The sequence below is a fragment of the Pristiophorus japonicus genome, chromosome 15 (assembly GCF_044704955.1).
Source record: "Pristiophorus japonicus isolate sPriJap1 chromosome 15, sPriJap1.hap1, whole genome shotgun sequence".
NCBI lineage: Eukaryota > Metazoa > Chordata > Chondrichthyes > Pristiophoridae > Pristiophorus > Pristiophorus japonicus.
Genome location: NC_091991.1, coordinates 128873257 through 128897461, shown reverse-complemented (window position 1 = coordinate 128897461; position 24205 = coordinate 128873257). Strand labels below are relative to the sequence as shown.

Below are 24205 nucleotides of genomic sequence, written 5' to 3'. Positions count from 1 at the left end.
CTGTGTTCGGTCACCTGTGGTGGAGTGAACTCTACATCGTGTTCTTCCTCTGCTTCTTCTATGGGGTTGCTGAACCTCCTTTTTGTTTGATCCACATGTTTGCGGCAGATTTGTCCATTGGTAAGTTTAACTACCAGAATCATTTTTCCCTCTTTGGCAATCACGGTGCCTGCGAGCCATTTGGGCCCTGCAGCGTAGTTGAGGACAAAAACAGGGTAATTTACATCAATACATCATGCCCTCGTATTCCTGTCATGGTAGTCATATTGTGACTGGCGCCTGCTCTCGACAATTTATTTCATGGTGGGGTGTATAAGGGATAACCTGGTTTTGAGCGTCCTTTTCATTAGCAGCTCTGCGGGTGGAACCCCTGTGAGCGAGTGTGGTCGGGAATTGTAGGCCAACAGGAGGCGTGATATGCGGCATTGTAGGGAACCCCCTTGGATTCTGAGCATCCCCTGTTTGATTATCTGCACTGCTCGTTCTGCCTGGCCGTTTGAGGCTGGATTGAACGGTGCCGTTCTTACATGGTTAATTCCATTGCCTGCCATGAAGTCCTGGAATTAGGTGCTTGTGAAGCACGGGCCATTGTCGCTGACCAAGATGTCCGGTAGACCGTGAGTGGCAAACATTGCCCGTAGACTTCCTACCGTGGCAGAGGATGTGCTTGAATTTAAAATGTCACACTCGATCCATTTGGTGTAGGCGTCTACGACAACCAAATATATTTTTCCCATGAAAGGACCTGCATAGTCCACATGGATGCGTGACCAAGGCTTGGCGGGCCATAGCCAGGGGCTAAGGGGGGCTTCCCTGGGCGCATTGCCCAGCTGGGCACACGTGTTGCACCTGCGAACACAAAGTTCCAGATCTGCGTCTATCCCTGGCCACCAAACGTGTGACCTGGCAATTGCCTTCATCATGACAATGCCCGGGTGCTCCTTGTGGAGTTCTCTGATGAACACCTCTCTGCCCATCTGGGGCATGACTACGCGGTTTCCCCACAGTAGGCAATCAGCCTGAATCAAAACACACTCCCTAATAGACAATTTACTGATCTGGAGGCAAAGAATTTGGCAGGGCAGCCATATTTGAAGGGCCTGCAAACAGCATCTTTAAGGGAAGGGGTAAAAGCCGTGAAGTCAAAGGAAGTATCATTTTTGCAGAACCTACAGCAGCAAGGACAATAAATGTGGAAGTCTTTAAGGGTCAAACTCCACAAGCGACTGCAATAAAATGCATGCCAGACCTGCATCCAGCTGAGAATCCCTTTAATGGGCGCTGAAAATAACCACCTCCCAACCTGTACCGGCCATGTTTGGTGGGCAAGAGCAGCAACTGGTGGTAATTAGGTGGGCAGAAACAAAAATTTGCATATATTCATCCGACTTCTGCCATGCAGAAGCTCTGGCTGCCAGGATCAAAGTCTGCTGGGAAATCGGCACAGCAGGGATGCAGCAGTAAGTCACGGCTTCAATTGTGCACACTATGATCAAATTTTACCACCAATGGTAGAACTGTAAATGCTAGTACCAAACACACGTGTTATGTAATTCAAAATAGGCTCTTTCCTGATCAAATCCAAAATTATACTCTGTTGTTAGAGAACATCGAATGAAAATTTTACACACCCACTGTTGCACTTTACTCTTCTTCTTAGGCAGTCCCCCGGAGTCACTAAAATGAGTTCTAAGGTGAGTGATGAGACCAATGCAGGATCTGCAGTCTCTGTCACAGGAGGGGCAGATGGTGGTTGGAGGGACCGGCGAATGAGGTGCTTGATTTGTTACGCTCCTTCCGCTGTTTGTACTTACACTTTACTAAAACCCCAATGACAACAATGCTTGGGCCCTTTCACTTACACTTATTGTGCATTCTGTGATAGCCCTGCCTCAGCAACAACTTGCATTTATGTAACAGCTTTAATGCAGAAAAACACCTCAAGGAACTTCACAGAGGCATAAGGGAAAACAGACTCTTAAGGCTAAGCAAGAAAGATTATGAAGTTGAGAGATGGGTTATAAGGAGGGTTTTAAAGGAAGAGAGGGAAGTGGAGAGGTGAAGGGGTTTGAAGAGTAAATTCCTGAGCATGTGGTCTAGATGGCTGAAGGCATGACCACCACTGGTGGAGTGAAAAGAGAGGCAACGTAAAAGAAACGTCAGAAGAAAATGAGGGTTTGAGTGAGGGAGGGATTGAGGAGTTTGTAACAAACATAGGGAGGGGTGAAGCCATGGAGGGATTTAAACACAAGGTAGGAAATTTTAAATGAGGTATTTTGGCCACGAGCCAATGTTAGTGAGTGACAACAGGGGCGAGCATTTGTGTCCACATAGATTATTGTTTAAATCACCTTAAAAATGTTGAATGTTCTTTTCAGAAAATGAAAGTGTCATTAGATTTTTAGCACTTTGAAACATGGGTGTGCTATAAACTCCATATTAATATCTGAAGCACTGCAATATTATGGAAGACCTTTAGCACATGTATTCTCAAGTGGGATTAAGGAAATCAATAAAATTGCAATAAAACACTTGAGCAATAATTTTCAGACTTTGCTATTAGTAGGAACTTTGGCTGCCACCAGTACATACGGTAAGTGTCTATAGATGTTTCTATACAGACTTCCCGAAAGCATTTAAACCAAAGACCTTTCCATTACCAAGACTGCTTATTTCCACCTCCATAATATCGCCCTTCTCCAACTGCCTCAGCTCATCTGCTGCTGAAACCTTCATCCATGCCTTTGTTACTGTCATGTTTGTAACCTTCACATAACTGTAACCTTTATGTAACAACACAGTACACTGAATACACTTGAGAAATGCACACCTTGACCACGGGGTGAACTTGTGGGAGACACTCCTCACCTGGTCATCCAGGTTTATAAAGAGAGGTCCCACGCAGGGTCATCACTCCTTGGTCCTGTGAATAAAGGTTTGGGTCACAGAGTGACCTTGTCTCCAGTATGTGCCTCGTGTTGATTTGCGGTAGTGTGTAAGGACATAACAGTTACCTCTAGACTTGACTATTCCAATGCAATCCTGGCCAATCTCCCACCATGCGCCCTCCGTAAACTTGAGGTCATGCAAAACTCTGCACCAAGTCCCATCCACCCATTATTCCTGTGCTTGCTGATGTACATTAGCTCCTGGTCTGGCAACAACTCAATTTTAAAATTCTCATCCCTTCAAATCTCGCACGGCCTTGCCTCTCCCTATCTCTGTAAATCCTCCAGCCCTATAACACTCCAAGATCTCTGCACTCCTTCAATCCTGGCCTTTTGTGCATTCCTGATTTTCACCTCTCCGCCATTGGTGGCCGTGCCTTGTGCTTTTGGGCACCTGTCCTAATATCTCTTTATGTGGCTCGGTGTCAAGTTTTGTCTGATAACGTTCCTGTGAAGCACCTTGGGATGTTTTACAACATTATAGGCACTGTGTAAAGGTATTGTTGTCTCACTCAGGAAACTAGGAGCTCGAGCAATAAGTTAGCTGGTAAAGATGGCACACGTAGTGTTAAGACGTAGTTATAGATAGGCTGAAAGGATTTGGTGAAGTTCTGTTTTGTAAACACTCCTTGACTGCAGAGTTCTAAGGCAATTTTTGTTTAAGCTTGATAACTTTTGGCACTCCAGTGGTGGCAGGGAAAATGTAGACTTCTAACTTTTGAAGGTAATAGGCAGAAGGGTTTGACATTAAGGGACTTTGTGAGGGTATTGGGAAGAGCAGGCAAGCGTAAAGTGACTTTGTTTGGTATGTCAAGTTTGATTCATTGAAAGCACTATGCTTTAAGTTCTGTCCTGTTTTGTCTGGTTCCTGGCTGTAGGTGGCCCTGTCCATGACCTTTCCTTCCTGTGCACCCTCCTCGTGCTATGGGGATGGAGGTACTTCCCCCGCCTCCCTGTCACCTTCAGCTTCCGGAAGCAGAAAACCTTTCTTCAGTGCAATGTTATGTAGTATGCAGCAAGCTACAAAGATTTTGGAGACTCTCGCTGGGCTGTATTGTAGGGCTCCATCAGATGTCAGATTTATGCTGGTATTAAATACAAGACTTGAGAATACCTATTGACTGCTCTATGACAATGTTGGTGCTCCCATGAGCCTCATGATATCTGCTCTGTCTGCAAAAGCCTTACTGGTATTATAAGCCATGCCTGCAAGCACTAGCCCTGATCATCTTTCAACCACCAGATACATGGCTCCAAGTTATGAAGGCTGGTATATGGTATGTGTATTACAACTGTTTCTTGGCTACCATGCATTCACATGCAGGTTAAGTTGACTGTTGCAAACTAGTTGGACATTAATTGCTAAAAGTATTTCCTGCTCATAATATTGTCATATGGGTCTTTGAGTAGAACCATTGTGACAGAGCAGAACATCATGGGAAAGGCCCAGTAGGAGTATTAAAAAAGACGTAGAGTATTGGAAAGGTGACTGAGCACTTGGAATTGTGAAGGGTAGGTAATCTAGTTGGATTTTTTATGTAAGTCACTAACAAGGTATACAGGGGAATGTCTGTAGATGTTGTCTATGCAGGCTTGCAGAAGGCACTTGATGAGGTTCCGTACATGAGATTATAAACAAAAAAATAGTGTGCATGGATTTTGGAGATAACCATGTGACATAGATTGGTAATTGCTTGGGAGGTAGGAGACAGAGTAGGGATAAAGGGAATGCTCTCTGATTGGCAGAATTAAACAAATGGTATCCCCCAGGGATCTGTTTTAGGGCCTCAGCATTCAATTAGGAGGGCTGGTAAGTTGTGTAGATGGGGAAGTTACAAAGGGACACAGTGATTGGGAAAACTGTACCAGATGGAGTTCAATTTGGGAATCTATATTAACCACTTGGAAAAAGGGACTGAGTGTAACGTGGCCAAGTTTGCTGACAATACAAAGATGGGAGGAAAAGCAATGTGTGAGGAGGACACAAAAAATCTGCAAAAGGACATAGATAGCCTAAGTGAATGGGCAAACATTTGGCAGATGGAGTATAATCTTGGGAAGTGTGAGGTCATGCACTTTGGTAGAAAAAAAAATCAAGAGCTAGTTATTATTTAAATGGAGAAAGATTGCAAAGTGCCGTAGTACAGTGGGACTGGGGGGGGGGGGGGGGTACTTGTGCATGATACACAAAAGGATAGTATGCAGGTACAGCAAGTGATCAGGAAGGCCAATTATATATTTAAAACAGAGATAAGAGAAATTTCTTCTCTCAGAGGGTTGTAAATCTGTGGAATTTGCTGCCTCAGAGAGCTGTGAAAGCTGGGATATTGAATACATTTAAGACAGAAATAGACAGTTTCTTAAATGATAAGGGGATAAGGGGTTATACGGAGTGGGCGGGGAACTAGAGCTGAGTCCATGATCAGATCAGCCATGATTTTATTGAATAGCGGAGCAGGCTCAAGGGGCCGTGTGGCCTATTCCTGTTCCTATTTCTTATCTTCTTATGTTCTTATGTTCTAAAATGTGTACTAATCCATTTTGGATCCAAGTAGAACAGATTAGAATATTTTCTTAATAGTGAGAGATTAGACAACTATAGAGGAGCAAAGGGATTTAGCTGTCCATGTGCACAAATCACTAAAAGAGAATGCACAGGTAAAAAAAAGTAATCAAAAAGAGTAATGGAATATTAGTCTTTATCTCAAGGGGTTGGAATACAAGGGATAGAAGTTATACTTCAGTTGTACAGAGCCTTGGTCTGATGCTATCTGGAGTAATGTGTTCAGTTTGGGTACTGAACCTCAGGATATTGGTCTTGGAAGGGATACTGTGCAGATTCACCAAAATTATACCGGGGCTTAAAGTGTTAAATTATGAGGGCAGGCTGCATAAACCGGAGTTTAGAAGGTTGAGGGTAATCTAATTAAGGTGTTTAAAATGATAAAGGGTTCAACAGAGTGGATAGAGAAAAACTATTTCCTTTAATGGGGAAATGCAGAACAAAGGGACACAATTTAAAATTAGAGCAAGGACATTTAAGCGTGAAATCAGGAAGCACCTTTTCACACCACGGGTAAGTATCAAATTCTCTCCCCAAAAGTTTGTGGATGCTGAGTAAATTGAATGATCAATACTGAAATTAATGGATTTTTATTAGGTAAGGTTATCAAGGGATATGGATCAAAGGCGGGTAAATGAGTTGAGGTACAGATTAACCATGCACCAATTGAATGATGGAGGCTTGAGCTGTTGAGTGGCCAGCTCCTGTTCCTAAGTTCCTACATGCATTCCATCAATTGTTCTTTCACCAATGGAAGTCTCTCCAGTCTATAGCGCAGGATAGCTCTCCCTGTCCCTTTGTTTCTCTAGTTCCTTTGGGAAGGATATTAATTACATGGTCCATCTTCCCGCTGCATAAGTGAGCTGCTACCTGATTGATGTGACAAAGACCACCTGATGTTGCCTGGAAGGATCCAGTAACAACAAAATTCAAGGCAGTGATGGCTTTTATGGTACAGACGATGCTGTTCTTGTGATAGAAGTGGGCTACAGATCTTCAAACAGCAGTTTACATTTCTCCCCAATAACTTGTGGGGAATTCACAACCTTCAAAGGCACTGACATTCAAAAGGTCTAAGACCTGAATTAGTTGAACTCAATCAGGGTATTACAACTGGTCTGGTACCCTTGGGATAGAGAAGGCAATAATCAAATTGGGTCCCAGCTCCTGAGCATTTCACAGTGACTGCTGGAAAGTTGTATGTGTGGACACCTGACAGTGACAGGATTGGGCTGAGTTGTGATCTCCTCCCCAATTGGCAGCTTTGCCAACACTCACTGTTTAGACTCACACATCAAAGTGGGTACTTGGGTGAGGAACTGGAATCATGCCCAGTGAGAGCACGTGCTGACAGAAAAGGAGAACAGTGGAAGAAAAGCAGTCTCCAGCCATAGTGAAACATCAATTTAAAGATTGTGGTGAGCATATGTAAATACTTTCTCAGACTTGAAATGGTCACTGATGTTATGGTAATCTGTGAGGACAAAGGCCTCGAAATCCCTACACCTGAATGGATATGCCTGAGGCGCACCTCATATTAGGCTTCAGCATCATTATCATCGATCTAATGAGCTGCGGGCACCTGATAGGCATCCGAAGGTGGCTCACCGGAGAAGAGACCTTGAAGAATGAGCTGATGTGTCGCCAGCAGCGGGCCTGAGGCAAGTCCTTACAGGGGCTGAGAGAGGGGGGTGACCGAGTGGGGTGCGATCGGAAGAGGGGCGATCGTAGGATGGTGGTGGCCAGGAGGGAAGGTAGCAACAGAAATCAGGGGAGAAGGTGGCGGCAGCGATCGGTGGCGTGGCAGCAGCGATCAGAGGCAGGGGATAAGGTTGTGATCGGATGGGGGCGTGAGCTATGGCCAACAGTGGCCCGCGATTTTAATGTGGGGTCGAGAAGAGCATCTGCTCCTCCCAGCTCCACATTCAGTTAAGCATCTTTAACAAACTTACTTTTTAAGTGGCGGTTTGCACCAGTCCTTTTATGGGCCTCATCTCCAGCCACATGTAGACCTGATTTTCCTGGATGCAGTCAGTTCCAGCATGGGCGCTGGCTGCCTCAGGGCAAACCTCAAACAGGCATTAGGCCTCCTATTAGCACATACAAAGGGCCCAATGCCTGTTTCAGATATGAGCTCATGGCACTTTTTGTTTTTGTGTACAGCAGAATGGCGGGCAGTGCACGTCCAGCTTGTGATGAGCGTGCACATCCTGGGCACCATATTAGAGGCTTAAGTGCCTGTTTAGTGCCCAAAAAACGGTTCCATCGAATTTCTAGGCCAAAATGCCCACACTCATTGGCCTTCAATAATCATCTACCTTTCCAGAAAATATGGTTTATTATTTTTGAATAAATTTGAGCAAATGTAGCTGCGGTCAAAAGACAAACATAGAAAAGATTTTAAAGGCTAGATTATATTTTTCCCTCTGTAGCCGAACCAACTACTTAGACAAGGAGCTGCTGAGAGCTACAGTACGATGCTTCCGGGGTATGTTGATGAAAGATCTGACCATAATAGACAATATTATTCAGAGGTAAGGAGTGATTTAAGAAGATTATGAAAGCACAATGAGTCACATGAATAGTTCAATAATAGACTTAAGGATAGCTGGGATAGTTGGAAGGGAGCCTTCCCACTGAGAGGTTCAGATGTGGTCATAAACTAAAAGAGCAATCTTTGAGAAGTCTGTAATCATTACATGACCCCCAAGATAAGATTACAGGCTTGAAATCACTTGGGCGGGGGTGAGGAGTTAAATAAAATATGATGTTTATAGTTTTGGGCCTTTTATTTGTTGTCAATGCCTGAGCCAGTGTCCGTGATTTTGATGCACAAACTGAAGGACTAAAGTTGGTGATGTATTTGGTGTAAGTCTATGAAGCAAGTACATTGAGTTATGGTAAATAATATTAAACATATATTGATCATACTTTACCTGGTGTAACCTTTTATAGTGACAAAAAAACACAACTTTCAAGCATTTTAATCTTTTTCTTTCTAATTATATTTAGTCTAATTCGCAGCTTGAGGCAAGAAGAAGGACCAACTACCAAAAACAAAGTAAGTGTAACGATGATAGAAAAAAGTTTGGCTGAAGATATTATTCCATACCTTTACTTCATGCGAATGCTTCACGCAGCAGAATTGTAGCACGGCACTTATCCATTCAAGCTCACCAATCGAATTGTGTATTTGTGCAACTCTGATTCAGTTTGTTGTGCAACAGAGGGATATTAAACTTATTTTACATAATTAGTAAAAGATAATTACAGTGCTTTGTATTTCCTTGAAATTGGAAAGGATGAAATAATGCTCTGTCAAAAACCTATCAGTATTCATTGATTTAAGGATGTGCTTGTGGAAATCTGAGATTGTGCTTTTCGAACTCTAGCATTATTCTGTGTCATTATTTTGCAGTTCTCTGTAACTTGAATTTCTCTGAAGGTCAAACAATTTACTTCTCTTAGATCCTTAACCATTATACTTCGTTTGCTTGGTTTATTTGACTTAGCTTTTAAATATTTTGAAGAAAAAAATTGCATAAATTCCAAAACACTGATTGGGAGGGGCTCACCACCAATGGAGAAATCAGAAAGGATAATCAACATGACAGTACATCAAAGGCATAAACCTAAATATCCCTAAAAGACATGAGGAAGGAGAATTAATGGGGATGAATTAAAGGCTGAGTGAGCTCAAGCTCAGGTCAAACACACTATTTTGTTTTGGTCAATTTTTCAATTTCAAAGCTGCACACCAAACTAGATTTAACCCTAATGCAAATAGTAGACCAGGGCCTACAGATTTGGCTGCATAGAGCTTGTTTTACGGGCATTACATGGCCTAGTAAGGCCTCAAAATGGCAGGCAGGAAATACGTGCACTCTTCTGGCCTGATGTGCACAGATTTTCATATTGGGCAAGGACAAGCAAAAGGCTTTAGCACCATGCTGGCTCTATGACAATGAGGTCCCAGGTCCAACATCAGGGGCACCTTGGACCTCGCCGTTCTGCACAACCTGCACCCCACCACCCCCCCCCCCCCCCCCTCCCCCGAGTGGTTCCAGATTTCTCAGTCATAGACTTTTAAATTGAAATTGTGACTTTGATAACAATTTATTCGTTATGGTCTGGTCCATTCCTCTGGCAGTTATATGGTCTGATTCAATGTGAACTTTCCTGACAGCTCCGTGAGCTATCAGTCTATTCATAATCTGTTAATATTACATTTTGTGGACTATACTTCACCTTCATTTTCATTATTGGATTAAGGCTTTTCTTTCTGAAGAGCCTCATTCTTTAAGTAGTAACAACATATATATTTGCTAGTAGTTGCAAGAGAAAGGTTTTAGAAACTCTTTGCAAATGCAAATAAGTCTCGTGTTTGCCTGCCAAAATGACATCATAATCTGACTGCACTACATTGCCAAACTCTTCAGCTCACTTTATGAATGTGTATACGTTCTGCTTATCTGATATATATTTTTTGGCCACTTAAAATATGGGTTAATATCATGTGACCAATTTATTTACAGGAATTTAATAATGTGTCAGCAATAAAATCACTGAAAAATGTTTGAAAACAAATGCATACAATAACCAAATAAGTACTGCCAATGATGGACAAGGGAAACAAATTATGAATACAATTGAGGGGTTTAGAAAATGTTACTAATCCAAAGCAGTTTATAAAATCATGGCAACCATGAGAAATGAAAAGGGAGTGTTACATTTGAGGTATAATTTCTGACACCAATCACTCTTTACACAAGAATTTGCAAGACACAGTGGCCTAATGGCCTGATGGCCCCAAAATGCCTGCGTTGGGGAAAGATGGGAAAAAAACTTCCTACACAGTTCCAGAAATTTGGAGTGGAACCCGCTTCCGATTTTATCTCATTCAAAGTGCCACCTTAAGTTCTGGAAAGCAAGAGAGGGCAAATCTTCTGCACATTTCCTCCCCCCGCCCCTCACCATGTCAAGAGAGGGTGTGTCTGGGGGAATTCGGTCTTTTACTCATTTTTAATGCATCAGTGGAACTCTCACCAGCCAAGAGATGGTGTCGAGTCCCATTTGAAGGCCCCAAAAGTTCTCCAAGGTAATTGATCCCAGAGGAGACCTTTAAAATGTTAGCAAATAACTACAAAAATTACTGGCGGCTTGTCTTCAGCCCAGGAACAGTCTTGGGGTCCAACTGTGTTGCTCTGACATCTGCTGGCAAACCTAAATGGCATATGTCCTTCACAAAAGGGGCTGATTTTCCTGACATTTGCCCCTGAGCAGCAGCCACAAGGCTCCCAGGTATTAATTTTCCGATGGTTTGCCATGTGGCCCTGTGTCGCAGAATGAAGGCATCATGGTTGTTGCCGGGATACCGAGCATTGCCTTGCATGATGCACTGAGTGTGGTCGCACACCAGCTAGACATTGAGGGAGTGGAATCCCTTCCTGTTGCAGTACATCTCCAAATTGAGATGTGGCACCCGCAAGGCAACGTGAGTGCAGCCAATGGCACCCTGCACCATGGGTGTCATGCATGTATGCTTGGGGTTACTAGCCATCAGGTGGTCATTGGGCTGTACACACGTCTGTGCGGCCCAGGTATAAAAGGCAAGCCATCATGTAATGTGATCACTTTGGACCCTAATAAAGCAGAGCCAGGTTTGTACCTGTGTTAGTTTACAGTATTCAGTCTATCGAGTTATTACATACATAACATTTGGCGACGAGGTAACTTAAGAACCTTCGCATGCAAAAATGAGCACAATTGGAATTCTGGAGAGATTCGTGGAGGGAGAGGACTGGGCAGATTTTGTAGCTCGCCTGGACCAGTACTTCGTGGCCAACAAAATGGAGGAACCCACTGACGCGGTTAGGCTCAGGGCGGTCTTCTTCGCCGTTTGCGGTCCGAAAATCTATGGACTCATAAAGAATCTTCTCTCGCCTGCAAGTCCAACGGACAAGGACTATGAGGAATTGTGTGACCGTCTCAAACCAGAATTATCTCATGATATCGATTCTACAAGCACATTCGTTCTGAGGGCCAGGATGTGTCGGAATTTGTTGCCGACCTAAGATGTCTAGCTGGACCAAAAACGCGTTGGGAGACATGCTGCGGGACTTCTTTGTAATCGGCATCAACCACGAGGTGATCCTGCGTAAGCTACTGGCGGCGGAGATGCTGGATTTGAGCAAGGCCATCACAATTGCCCAGGCATGCATGATGATGGACAAAAACTTAAAGCAGATATCATCGAAAAATCGGAACTCAGCAAGTACTGTAAACAAGATTGTATCGTCGTTTGGCAGAGCTGCATATGGCAGAGCCTACTCGACTACGTATGCGAAACCTGTGGCTGCCCAAAGTCCGCCAACAGGAAAGAATCTGATTTCACCATGTTGGCATTGTGAGGGCAATCATCGGTCTCATCAGTGTCGGTTTAAACAGTACATTTGTAAGGGCTGTTCGAGACTGGGGCATCTCCAGCGCATGTGTCCACAACTGAGCAAGTGTGCTGCGACACACCACATGGAAGATGATGACCACTCTAGCGCGGATCCGGATATGCAATTCGAGATACCAGAGGAGAAAGTGTATGGACTGTATTCGTTCCTAACAAAGAGCCAACCGATAATGATTCATGTGAAACTTAACAGTGTGCCGGTACCGATGGAATTGGACCGAGTCAATCAATAATGTGCCAGAGAACATTCAACAAGCTATGGGATACTAAGGCTGTGAGGCCTAAGCTGAGTCCAGTCAATGCCAAGTTGCGTACATACACTAAAGAACTCATAATGGTGATGGGCAGTGCAGTAGTCAAGGTGTCGTATGATGGTGCGGTTCATGATTTACCGTTATGGATTGTTCCAGGAAATGGTCCAACGCTGTTCGGCAGGAATTGGTTAGAAAAAATCAAATGGAATTGGAATGATATCAAAGCGTTGTCGCCGGAGGATGATACTCCATGTGCTCAAGTGCTGAGAAAGTTCCCCTCACTGTTTGAACCAGGCATCGGCAATTTCACGGGGAGCCAATGTGCAGATCCACGTGGACTCGGGTGCAAGACCCGTCCATCATAAAGCTCGGGCGGTTCCATACATGATGAGGGAGAAGGTCGAAATCGAACTGGACAGACTCCAGCATGAAGGGGTCATATCACCGGTCGAATTTAACAAATGGGCCAGCCCCATTGTTCCTGTGTTGAAGAGTGATGGCACAGTCAGGATTTGTGGAGACTACAAGGTTACGATCAACCGAGTTTCAAAACAGGATCAATACTCGTTACCGAAGGCTCATGACCTGTTTGCAACACTAGCCGGGGGGAAGTTATTCACTAAACTGGATCTGACACGGCCTACATGACACAGGAGCTGGTCGAGACGTCGAAGAAACTTACGTGCATCAACACTCATAAAGGACTGTTTATCTACAACAGGTGTTCTTTCAGAATTCGCTCGGCTGCAGCCATATTTCAGAGGAACATGGAGAGTCTACTGAAGTCCGTCCCTAGAAAACCGTCATGTTCCAAGATGACATCCTGGTCACAGGTCGTGACACCGCCGAATATCTGAACAACCTAGAAGAGGTTCTACATTGTACAAAGTGGGACTCAGACTGACACGTTCGAAGTGCGTCTTCATGGCACCAGAAGTCAAATTCCTGGTGAGGAAGATTGCTGTTGACGGCATCAGGCCTACAGACTGGAAAACCAAGGCCATCAAAAATGCACCCAAGCCTCAGAATGTGACAGAGCTGCGTTCGTTCCTTGGTCTACTCAACTACTTCGGTAATTTCCTACCTAGATTGGGCACTTCATTAGAGCCACTGCACATGCTGCTCAGAAAAGGTGACAACTGGATTTGGGGTGCGTCACAAGATAGAGCTTTTGAGAAAGCTACTAATCTGCTTTGCTCTAACAAACTACTGGTACATTATGATCCATGTAAGCGTCTAGTATTGGCCTGTGATGCTTCGTCATATGGAGTTGGTTGCATGCTCCAACAAGCTAATGAGTCGGGTAAACTACAACCTGTTGTGTATGCTTCTACAAGTTTGTCAAAGACAGAAAGAGCCTACAGCATGGTAGAAAAAGAAGCATTAGCCTGTGTATATGGGGTTAAAAAGATGCATTAGTACCTGTTTGGTCTTCGGTTTGAAGTGGAAATAGATCACAAGCCATTCATTTCATTGTTTTTGGAAAACAAAGGTATCAATACCAATGCATCGTCCCGCATCCAGAGGTGGGCGCTGACATTATCTGCCTATGATTATGTCATTCACCATAGACCTGGCACCAAGAATTGTGCCGATGCCCACACTAGAGGTGGAGACACCACAACCTGCAGACCCTCTGTTAGTTATGGATGCTTTTGAAACTGAAGGAACCCCTGTCATGGCTCAACAAGTTAAAACCTGGACCAGCCAGGACCCGATATTATCGGTTGTGAAACATTGTGTCCTTAGTGGTGATTGGTCTGCCATACCCAAGCAAATGGGTGATGAGACCAAACCTTACAATGGTTGCAAAGACGAACTATCCATTCAGTCAGATTGTTTACTGTAGGGTAATCATGTTGTTATGCCTAAGAAAGGCAGAGAGAAATTTTTACATGATCTACATAGCACTCATCCCGGTATTGTCATGATGAAAGCCATTGCCAGGTCTCATGTATGGTGGCCTGGAATTGACTCTGATCTGGAATCATGTGTGTATCACTTGCATGCAGCTAAGTAAAGCATCAGCGGAGTCGCCACTGAGTCTGTGGTCGTAGCGTTCTAAACCATGGTCCAGGATCCACATCGACTTTGCAGGTCCCTTCCTGGGAAAGATGTTTTTAGTTGTGGTGGATGCATATTCCAAGTAGAGTGTATAATCATGTCATCCAGTACATCCACAGCTACCATTGAGAGCCTTCGTGTCATGTTTGCCACTCATGGTCTGCCCGACATCGTTGTAAGCGACAACGAATCTTGCTTCACTAGTCTGGAGTTTCAAGAGTTCATGAAACTCAATGGTATCAAACATGTGAGGTCAGCACCATTCAAACCCGCATCTAATGGTCAAGCAGAGCGTGCTGTCCAAACCATCAAACAGAGTATGAAACGTGTTTCTCAAGGTTCACTGCAGACTCGCTTGTCATGCATATTGCTTAGTTGCAGGACAAGACCCCACACGCTTACCGGGGTCCCCCCTGCTGAACTATTGATGAAGAAAGGTCTCAAGACCAAGCTCTCTCTTGTCCACCCTGATTTGAACGATCATGTTGAATACAGACATCAAAGTCAGCAGTGGTATCATGATCGTACTGCTGTGTCATGCAACATTTCTGTTAACGATCCTGTGTATGTACTAAATTATGGTCAAGGTCCCAAATGGATCGCCGGTACTGTTACGGCCAAGGAGGGTAACAGAGTGTTTATCGTCACGCTCAAGAATGGACAACAATGCAGGAAACATGTTGATCAGATAAAGCTGTGGCACACAGATGAACCGCAACAGTCTGAGGAAGACACAATTAGTGGCCAACCAATCTACCCTCAATCATCAAAGGACTCCGCTGTCATTGCCGCTCCCATCAGATCGGCTATCCAGCCCCCAGTCATAACAGACTCAGAACGCTCGCCCAAGGTTGGAGTTGAACTGCGACAATCAACTCTGGAGCGGAAAGCCCCACACTGTCTCAATTTGTAAACAGACTGTTACTAATATCTTAAAGGGGGATATTGTCATGTATGTATGCTTGGCGTTACTAGCCACCAGGTGGCAGCACTGTCGGAGGTCATTGGGCTGCACATACGTGTGTACGGCCCTGGTATAAAAGGCAACCCATCAGGTAATGTAATCACTTTGGGCCCTAATAAAGCAGAGCCAGGTTTGTACCTCTGTTAGTTTACAGTATTCGTCTATCAAGTTATTACATACATAACAATGGGGATGCCTGCTATCCTGGCGAAGCCGTGTGCTAGCTCTGCCTGTTTCTCTTTGAAAAGAGAGAATGAAATGTATTCACCTCTCTTTGTATAGAGAGCCTTACTCACCGCCCTTATACAGGAGTGGACAGTGAACTAGGAGATGTTACAGATGTCGCCTGCAGCTTGAAAGGAGCTCGACGTGAAGAGGTTCAAGGCTACGATTACCTTTATAGCCACTGGCAATGCCGCCCTCGCCCTGGACTGAGACTGCAGGTCTGCCTGCAGCAGGTGGCACCTCCTTAGTAAAATGGAGACCTTGCACACACTGTTCCTCACTGAGCTGCTGTAGGAGAATTGCTCCTTGAAGACCCAGAGTGTATATCGCCTCCTGCTGAGAGCCCTTCTCCCCCTCCTCCTCTTGCCTCTTTGAGCAGCTTGTGTTGTCTCTACACATTCTCCCCGTCATGCTGCAGGCCAAGGGGGATACAAACTACTGCGCCCATGTCTGGGAGCAACTGGTCTGAGCAGACCCCTTGCAAGTCAGTACCAAGTCCTTGGGCTCGTGTCACACTACTCCTTGTAGACTTTAGGCAACTTTAACGAAGTCTAGAAGGCACCAAACACTTCTACAAACTCAGAAATAGCTAACAGAAATCAACAACTAAGTAGGTGGTGATCCCGTTAGTATCGCTGGTGAGGGGTCCTTCCTGCTTCTGAATGCATGTTCAGCTGTGCGTGTTTAAGAGAGGCCATTAACTCCAGCGTTGAGATTGAAAATGGCATCGCTGGCGTCAAATCAGTGTTACACGTTGATTGACGTCATGATCTGCGTACTCTGTGTACTTCCGGCCACACTTCCCACGCCGATGCAAATGCTCTCATCAAAATGGCATCCGGTGCAGTCCAATTTCGATCCAATTTGGCACCCAGAGCACCCAAATAACGGGCACTACACAACCGAATTTGTAGCCCAATATAATCCTGACTTGTGAGAATAGTGTATGTCATCCTGTTGGGTGCCTATGATCTTTCGGGGTTGACTGAACCTCCTCCTTCCTCCATTGCTCATTTCATTATTAGCTCTTTACCAGGGATGGGGGATTTCAGTGATGAGAGGTTGGAAAAGTTAGGACTGTTCTCCTTGGAATAGAGAAGATGAAGAGGTGACCTAATAGAGGGTTTCAGGATGAGAGGTTCTGATCGAGTAAATAGGGAGAAAATATTCCTCTGGCGATTGGGTCAGTAACCAGAGGTCATAGATTCAAAATCACTGGCAAAAGATCTCGAGGGGAGATGAGGGAAATATTTTCACTCAGGGAGTTGCCGGGATCTGGAATGCTCTACCTGAGAAGGTGTTGGAAGCTGATTCTATCAATAATTTTAAACCCGAATTGGACGGGTACTTGAGGATGAGGAGTTTACCGGGTTATGGACAAATAGCCGAGGATGTGGGACTGAGCACCACTGCTCTTTCAGCAGTGGCACAACGGGCTGAATGGCTGCCTTCTGTGCTGTAAGATGTTATGATTCTATGATTATCGAGTCTGATGGTAACAAATGCAGGGGGATATAGGATTAGGGGGAGGGGTAGCAAAGTGGATTCAAAACTGTTCAGACTGGAGGAAGCAGAGAGTTGGAGTGAAGGGCAGTTTGTCGGAGGGGTTGAAAGCGGGAGGTGGCGTCCCACAGTCTGGTCGGAAACTAATTCTGTTCTCCAGGCCGGTCAATGATTTGGATATTGGACGCGAGGGAGCCGTGTTCAAACTCGCAGAGGCATAGTAACTAACTCTGAGGACCCAAGGAACTGCACAGAGAAAGAAAGACTTGCATTTATGTAGCACCTTTCACGACCACAGGATGTCTCAAAGTGGTTTACAGCCAATTAAGTACTTTTGGAGTGTAGTCACTGGTGTAATGCACCTCTCCTCATCACTGAAGTCGCCCATTCCCGGTAACATCCTGGTAAACCTCCTGCACCCTTTCTAAGGCTGTTACACCATTGCTGAAATGTGGTGCCCAGAATTGTCCACAGTACTCCGACCTGTGAACGGCTGTGAAAAGGGATGTCATCAAAGTGCAGGTCGGTGATTGGAGCGTGGGCAGGTACTGCAGGAACGATGAGGTCGGGGCGAAGGAGCGGCGAGAGATTGTAGAGGGACATGATCGGGGCCTAAGAGAAGCGAGAGTTCGGGGCCCAGAAGAGCCGAGGGCCCAGGGGCAGCACGGGCCCAGCCCACACTGCGACATGTGTGCGCACTAGGTCCATGCAGCAGAGCTGGTCTCCAGTCGTCCTGGTTAATCCTTGCTACTGGACCAAGACCTAGCTCTGTCAAGCCCGTGTGGTGGCTGGTATGCAACGGCCACCACATGTTAAAAAAAATCCAAGCACAGACATCTTCCACCCTCCAAGATTTAGTTCAGACCTGGAATTTTAGGTCCTTCATTGAAATACCCTGTGAACTTTTTGACGTGGAAGCAAGTCATCCTCGATTCGAGGGACTGCCTATGATGATTAGCTCTTTGAACTTTGTTGCTGTACTTTAATGTTTTTTGCCTTGTAGGTGTCAAAGTAAGTTACATTCATTTGTTAAATGTTTACAGGAAACTGAGGTTTTTGCAAAATCAATTTTAAGTTTTGCCTTGAACAACTCTGGTATGTTTTCAGCACACTAATCCCACAGCAGTGGCCAGAGCAGGTAGGGGTTGCAGGCTCCCTTTCCTGAAGCTCATTAGTGAACCTGTTGGGTTTTTATGACACTCAGACAGCTTTGATGGCCATTGTTCCTGGTGCTGCTATAAGTTACCAGGTTTCCCAGGTTGAATTCAGTTGGTGGGATTTGAACTCAGTCTCTGGGCCGCTGCTCCAGTGTCACAACTACCATTCCCATGACAGATTACTGCAAACGATTATGAAAATATTGAAATCATTATTTAACTGTATTGGCATTTCACAACTTGAAATGGAAATCCACTAATGCAATAAAGAATGTTTAAAATATGTTAAACTGACCACTTGACTGTAATGAACTGAAATGTTCAGATGTCACTTTGGAAACTGGATATTATATGAATCTAATTTAAATATACAGTATTACCTTTACACTCTCAGGATTAGATGAAGACTCTTGGTCTATCAACAGCACAGAAGAACGGGATATGGTCAGTGAACATGAGACAGGTATTTACTATTTAAAATTGACTTTAGCATCTTAGTCATCCACAACTTATAAAAGGTTAACTTCCTTATAACAGAATGTAATTTAAAAAATGGCCAGAAAAAGTCTAATTCATGAACTGGATAAATAAGCAGATATTTGTCCTGTATTTATATTTTTTTTAACTTTAAACATCTATCCTTTCTAAAGCAATGTCCAGGTTCTAGTTCAACTATCAGCTAGAAGCCTTGAAAGGTCAAGAAGCATTTTATGCTGACACTTTGATACCAGTCTTAGTTACTGCTTGTCACTTGAAGTAACAAAGGTTTGCAAAAACGTTAACATATTAATTGAGTACAAATTGGCAAATGCAATTATGAAACCACTAGAAATGCCTCATTTCTTCATTTTACAATGAAAGTACTATTCGTGCCTAAAAATGTAAAAATCAACATTATCTCGAGAACTGTTGATGCTTTTAGACACAAGTTCATCCAATAAATTGGTATTTGAAATGTTTGTATTCCTACTCAAATATTTTCACTACAAAAGTTGTGAGCCTAACTGATTTAGAGTGTATTGGGCCAGAAATTAGCCAGCCTAACGCACGTTTTAACACCATTTTTCTCATTAAAAGTGGTTTTTTGTCATTAAAAAAAAATGAAATGACATTTTGCTAATTTGGCCAGTGCTTTAATGTTGTCGTTCAAAACATAACGACCACCTTTTTGCAAAACCGTTTTTGTGACGTCACTAGGCGTCAAAAACAACGGTATCGCCATTTTTGTGCATTTGTCCAATAACGACATTTTTAAAGACTGTGATAAATACCGCACTAAAAAAGCTTGTTCTACCTGATCGAGTCGGATCAAAATCGTCGATTACGTCGCCATCTTGGAAAACGGAGCTACAGTTCTGTGAATTCAAGCTTTTGGAGGGAAGGCTGCGTTTTAGAGATTGAGCTTTTTTGAGTTTATATAAGCTTTTTGTGAGTTTATAATTAGTTTTTAAGGACATTTAAGGACAATTAAGGGCATTTAAGGACATTTTAAGAATGGGGCCTGTTCTATCTGTGCCATATTTGCTGACTGCTTATGCTATCCAGCAGAGAGCTAGAAGAAGGCTTATTCGACAGCATTATCAGCGTAATCAAAGAGGTCGCAGACTTATAGGGAGGAATCCTTACCCCCAATAAATTTACAGGAAGAAGCGCTCTCTGAGGCACAGTGCGTTAGAAGGCTGCGCTTTTGAAAAGAGGTGGTCACAGAGATATGCCAGCTCATAAAGGCAGACATACAGCCTACAAGCGTGAGGAGGATTGCACTGCCCGTCGAGTTCAAAGTGACTGTGGCACTTGCCTTTTATGCCTCCGGCTCCTTTCAGGCACCAGCAGGGGACATATGCTCTATCTCGCAGTACACTACACATCGCTGCATTCGCCTGGTGACTGTTGCACTGTTTGCACACAGGAAGGACTTCATCAACTTCCCAAAGACCAGGGAGGCACAGAATAAGAGGGCTATAGGCTTTGCATGAATTGCTGGCTTCCCCAAGGTACCGGCTGCCATTAACTGTATGCACATCGCCCTGCGAGCACCTTTTGAGGATCTCGATGTTTACCAAAACCGAAAGGGATTCCACTCGCTGAACGTACAGATCTTCTGTGACCATACTCAGCTTATCATGGCAGAAAATGCAAAATTTCCAGGGAGCATCCATGATGCTTTCATCTTGGGTGAGAGCAATGTCCCACAGCTATTTGAGGAGCAGCCAGAAGGCCAGAGCTGGATGCTGGGGGACAAAGGTTACTGGCTTGCCATCTGGCTCATGACTCTCCTCCGCAAAGCACAGACAGAAGCCGAGCGTTGCTACAATATCTGCCATATAGCCACACGCAACATCGTCAAGAAGACAATTGCAGTGCTAAAGCAGTGCTTCCGATGCCTGTATCACTCTGGAGGCTGCCTGTAATACTCCTCTCAGCAGGTCGGTGAGTTCACTGTGGAGTGCTGTATGCTACACAACCTAGCCATGATGAAGGAACAGGATTTGCCAATAGGGATTGCAGAAGCACCTCAGGAAGGGGGTGAAGATGAGGAGGAGAAGGAGGACAAGGAACCCATGCCACCACTACCACCCCAGGAGGACACAGGAGGAGCCTCGTGAACCGTACGTCATTGCAAGAGCCTTGCATCAGCAGCTGATACTTCACCGCTTTGCATGAAGGCTGAATGGCCTGTTCCATCATGAACTGCCCACTGTATCCACCATGTTGACTATTTCCCCCTGTTATTCTGGGAATGAGACACGCCATAAGGTTGGTTTAGTTGAAAAAAATAATTTGAAATTTATTAAACATTTGTACACTTGTACTTAAAAGCAACTTTCTTAACTTTAATAAAACATTTTTATAATATATTAAACTTTTAAATTAACGTCACTCAAATAACAATAAAGCAAACAACCAACCACAAGAACAACAAAAGAACAGCAAAACAACAACAACAATAACCACAGCAGTAAACAAACTTCAGCTGCAGTTACCTCTTTCCCCCCCCCGCCACCCCCCTAATTTAACCCCCCCCCCCCCAACCCCTGCCCCTTCTTGCCCTTGGCATTAGTCTTGTCCGTTACCGCAGGCTTGCCCCTAGTCCCGGTGACCGCAAGCTGTCTTTTAGTAGTTTTGCGGGTAAGGCGCTGAGCTTGTTGGGGGACAGACAAAGGAGACGGCAATGGGAGCTGTCGAAAACCTGGGGCTGCGGAAGGCGCGGCTTGGGACACTCCAGCCTGTTGCTCAACCTGCACGCTGACTGGTAAGGTTGGTCTGGGATTGGAGTGCGATCAATCGAGACCATCAATTGCCGCTGGGCATTGACAGCCTCGGTGTTCTCACGAGTTGCAGCTACTATCTGTGACATGTCCTCCCAAATCTCTGCAGGTAGTATTGCTACGCTTCCCAACATGCCCTCCCTAATGTCACCAGATAGTGCTGTGCTGCTTCCCGAAATCCCACCCGTGGCCTCGAGGAGTGATTTGGTGAGCTGGATGCTCTCCCCAGTCATTTCCATCAAATCTACCACTTCCCGTTCAGGCTGCATTTCATCAGAGCAGTCTTGACGTCTCAGGCTCCGTGCAGACGCCAGATGGCCTGCTGCTGCCTTGTGGTTTCCTCCAATCCACTGGGACCCGGGACCTCACATGGTGGATAACCATGAAATGTCCCCTCCTGCATAGTGCTGGCTGCAAATGTAGCTCTTTGTGGCTGCGTGGCGTCCTCCAAAGTCAACAACACCATCTGTCCCTCCTCTCCCCTCACCCTGCCCCCTGTATCCATTTGTTCCTCCTCCTCCTCCTGTGGAAGTTGGTCAGGATGGCTGAGGTCGGTGTCATCCAATTCCATTTGTAGCGAGCTGGCAGGGTCTTCTCCAGTATTGGATGTTTCTGAATCATCTGCAAAATATAAAAGAACAGACGACTGGTTAGCAGCAGGGGAAGGGGCAGGATGACATGAGTAGGCTCACATAGCGCAGGGTCATTTGAAGGACCGTGACAAATGGCATTACATCGCATAAACCGAAGCCTAGCCCACACAGTACTTAACATTGAGCCAACCCAGTCTGTGGATTTTGTAGGCCTTACCCCTCTCTTGAACCTAGGCTCAGCATCCGCACTGGTGGTCGATCTCTGCGACACACCAATCAGACCTGCAACACAACTTTCGAGGTGTGTGAGTGGGAAGAGTCTTGCCGGGGCCCCCACCAGTTTTCCGTTACTGTCGCCGGTTCTCGGACAACTTTCTCTGCAAGGATGGCAATAGAAATTTTTGAGAGGGGGGCCTTCTGCTGTCGTGGCACACACATCAAAGCACTTATACCACACTTTGTGCATTTAATTAAGTGATCTGTATAATGTCCCTTTACTTGCATGTTGTTCATCACGAAAACATCGAAGTGCAGTGCAGAACAAAAGCAGTCTTTATAATGTGTGATGATCAGAAGCCTAGCAATACCAAGATGGGTCACATTTACAATTTAAGTAATTGGAGTGAATAAATAAATGTATTACTTACTCTGGCTCTCCCACAAAGGTCATGCCGCCTCTTCCTGCACAGGTGATGGGTCCTCCTGACGGAGTCCACAGAGGAAACCTGCTCGGCAACGCGTTTCCATGCTTCTGCCATTGCAGAGGGGTTCAGTTTCCCTTTACCCTTCTTTCCAATCTGGCCCCATCCTCTCTCTACAGCGCCTACCAGGGCATCATTGGCATCCTGAGTAAACTTTCTAGCCCTCTTCCTTCCTAAATCACCCTGCATTTTTGTTCTTGCAGCACCTGTGTGGAAGTATGGAGTACTCTCCTTGAACTTTAAATTCTCTTTAAAAATGGCAGATTCAGACCTGGAAGTGTACTGAGCCTGCCCAGGCACACCTGTGACATTTTTTTATTTTTTTCTGCGCATGCACAGAACAGTTTTTTTTAAATCGCGAAATATTTCATTTTTGTCATTAAAAACGGCGCTTTTTTAACGCTTTTTTAACATTTTGCCAAACATTACAAAATGTTTGGCAAAATTTATGCATTTATTTTTTGGCGTTATTTTGGCGACAAAAAAAGTCGTATACCGCAAATAACGTCAAAAAATGGTGATATAGTTATTTGGGCAAATTCTAGCCCTAATGCCAGTGCACATTAGTGCTTCGGTATGTTGGAGTCTGGAGTAGTATGACCTATGGTCAAACCTGGAGCTTGTGATTTTGGCTGTGCCATCAGGAAAACTTAGATACTGCCCTATGGGGAAAATTCATTGGGTGGGTTCCACCCTTTCCTGTTCTTGTGGGCATCTGAATAGCTAATACGCTGAGGTAGTCATACTCTGAGCTACTCCTACATTTATATCCTGGAAAATGTGGACTGGATCAAGCATTGTATTAGTTAAGCATCCATGACCTGCCATGAAACCATCAGTCACACAGGCTGATAGAAATATTTTTCTTTCTTACAGAAGAACAAAGGCATTATGCAAGTACAAGAGAAGACGCTGGCAATGCTCTCGCACTGGCTTTGGCGGCCAGACATCAGGCAGAACAGGGTCCATTTTAATAACCATTCTAGAGACAAAGGACTAAACCTTCCAGGGCCCTATGCCACTCACAGGACCTCCAATGTAGAGGTGGCGTATCAGAAAATCACGGGTAACATTAATTGGTGGAAAATCATGGGTAGTGCAGCGGCAATATTCCAATGAGCCAGCTGTTGCACATGGGACCTTGGATAGCTCTGCCCACATTTCCCTTGTAAATCTACCTGATCATTATAAGACTTTTGACTTTTAACAGAGATCCTTCACTGTTTTTGGATGGCGTGTTGGCTGTAAAAATAATTAAGAGGCTATGTACTAAGTGATTATCCATGTTAATAACGCTGCTTTATCCCTCTACTGTGCATCAACCATAATGGAAATCACACATTTGAGCTCAGTAAAGATGCAATGCCTCTATTTTCTAAAGTAATTTATAATTAAGTAAGTTCTAATGAACTACTTAATACATTTTATTGGGAAATAACTTTACAGTAATATCTAAATTTGCTTTAAATAAATGTCTTTCAAAAAGAGCATTGGATCTTAA

At 44.5% G+C, this 24205-nt stretch overlaps 1 protein-coding gene across 1 annotated transcript in view; it reads left to right on the top strand.

Annotated features, from left to right (window-relative positions):
• LOC139281601 (transmembrane channel-like protein 5) overlaps nt 1-23678 on the top strand; it is a 192972-nt gene extending 169294 nt beyond the window's left edge. The window contains exons 23-29 of the mRNA XM_070901751.1: nt 4131-4225; nt 7944-8045; nt 8524-8572; nt 10856-11005; nt 18028-18079; nt 18536-18604; nt 23581-23678. Coding sequence (XP_070757852.1) covers nt 4131-4225; nt 7944-8045; nt 8524-8572; nt 10856-11005; nt 18028-18079; nt 18536-18604; nt 23581-23678 — 615 coding nt within the window. The remainder of the gene's footprint in view (nt 1-4130; nt 4226-7943; nt 8046-8523; nt 8573-10855; nt 11006-18027; nt 18080-18535; nt 18605-23580) is intronic.
• Nucleotides 23679-24205: the final 527 nt, after the last annotated feature.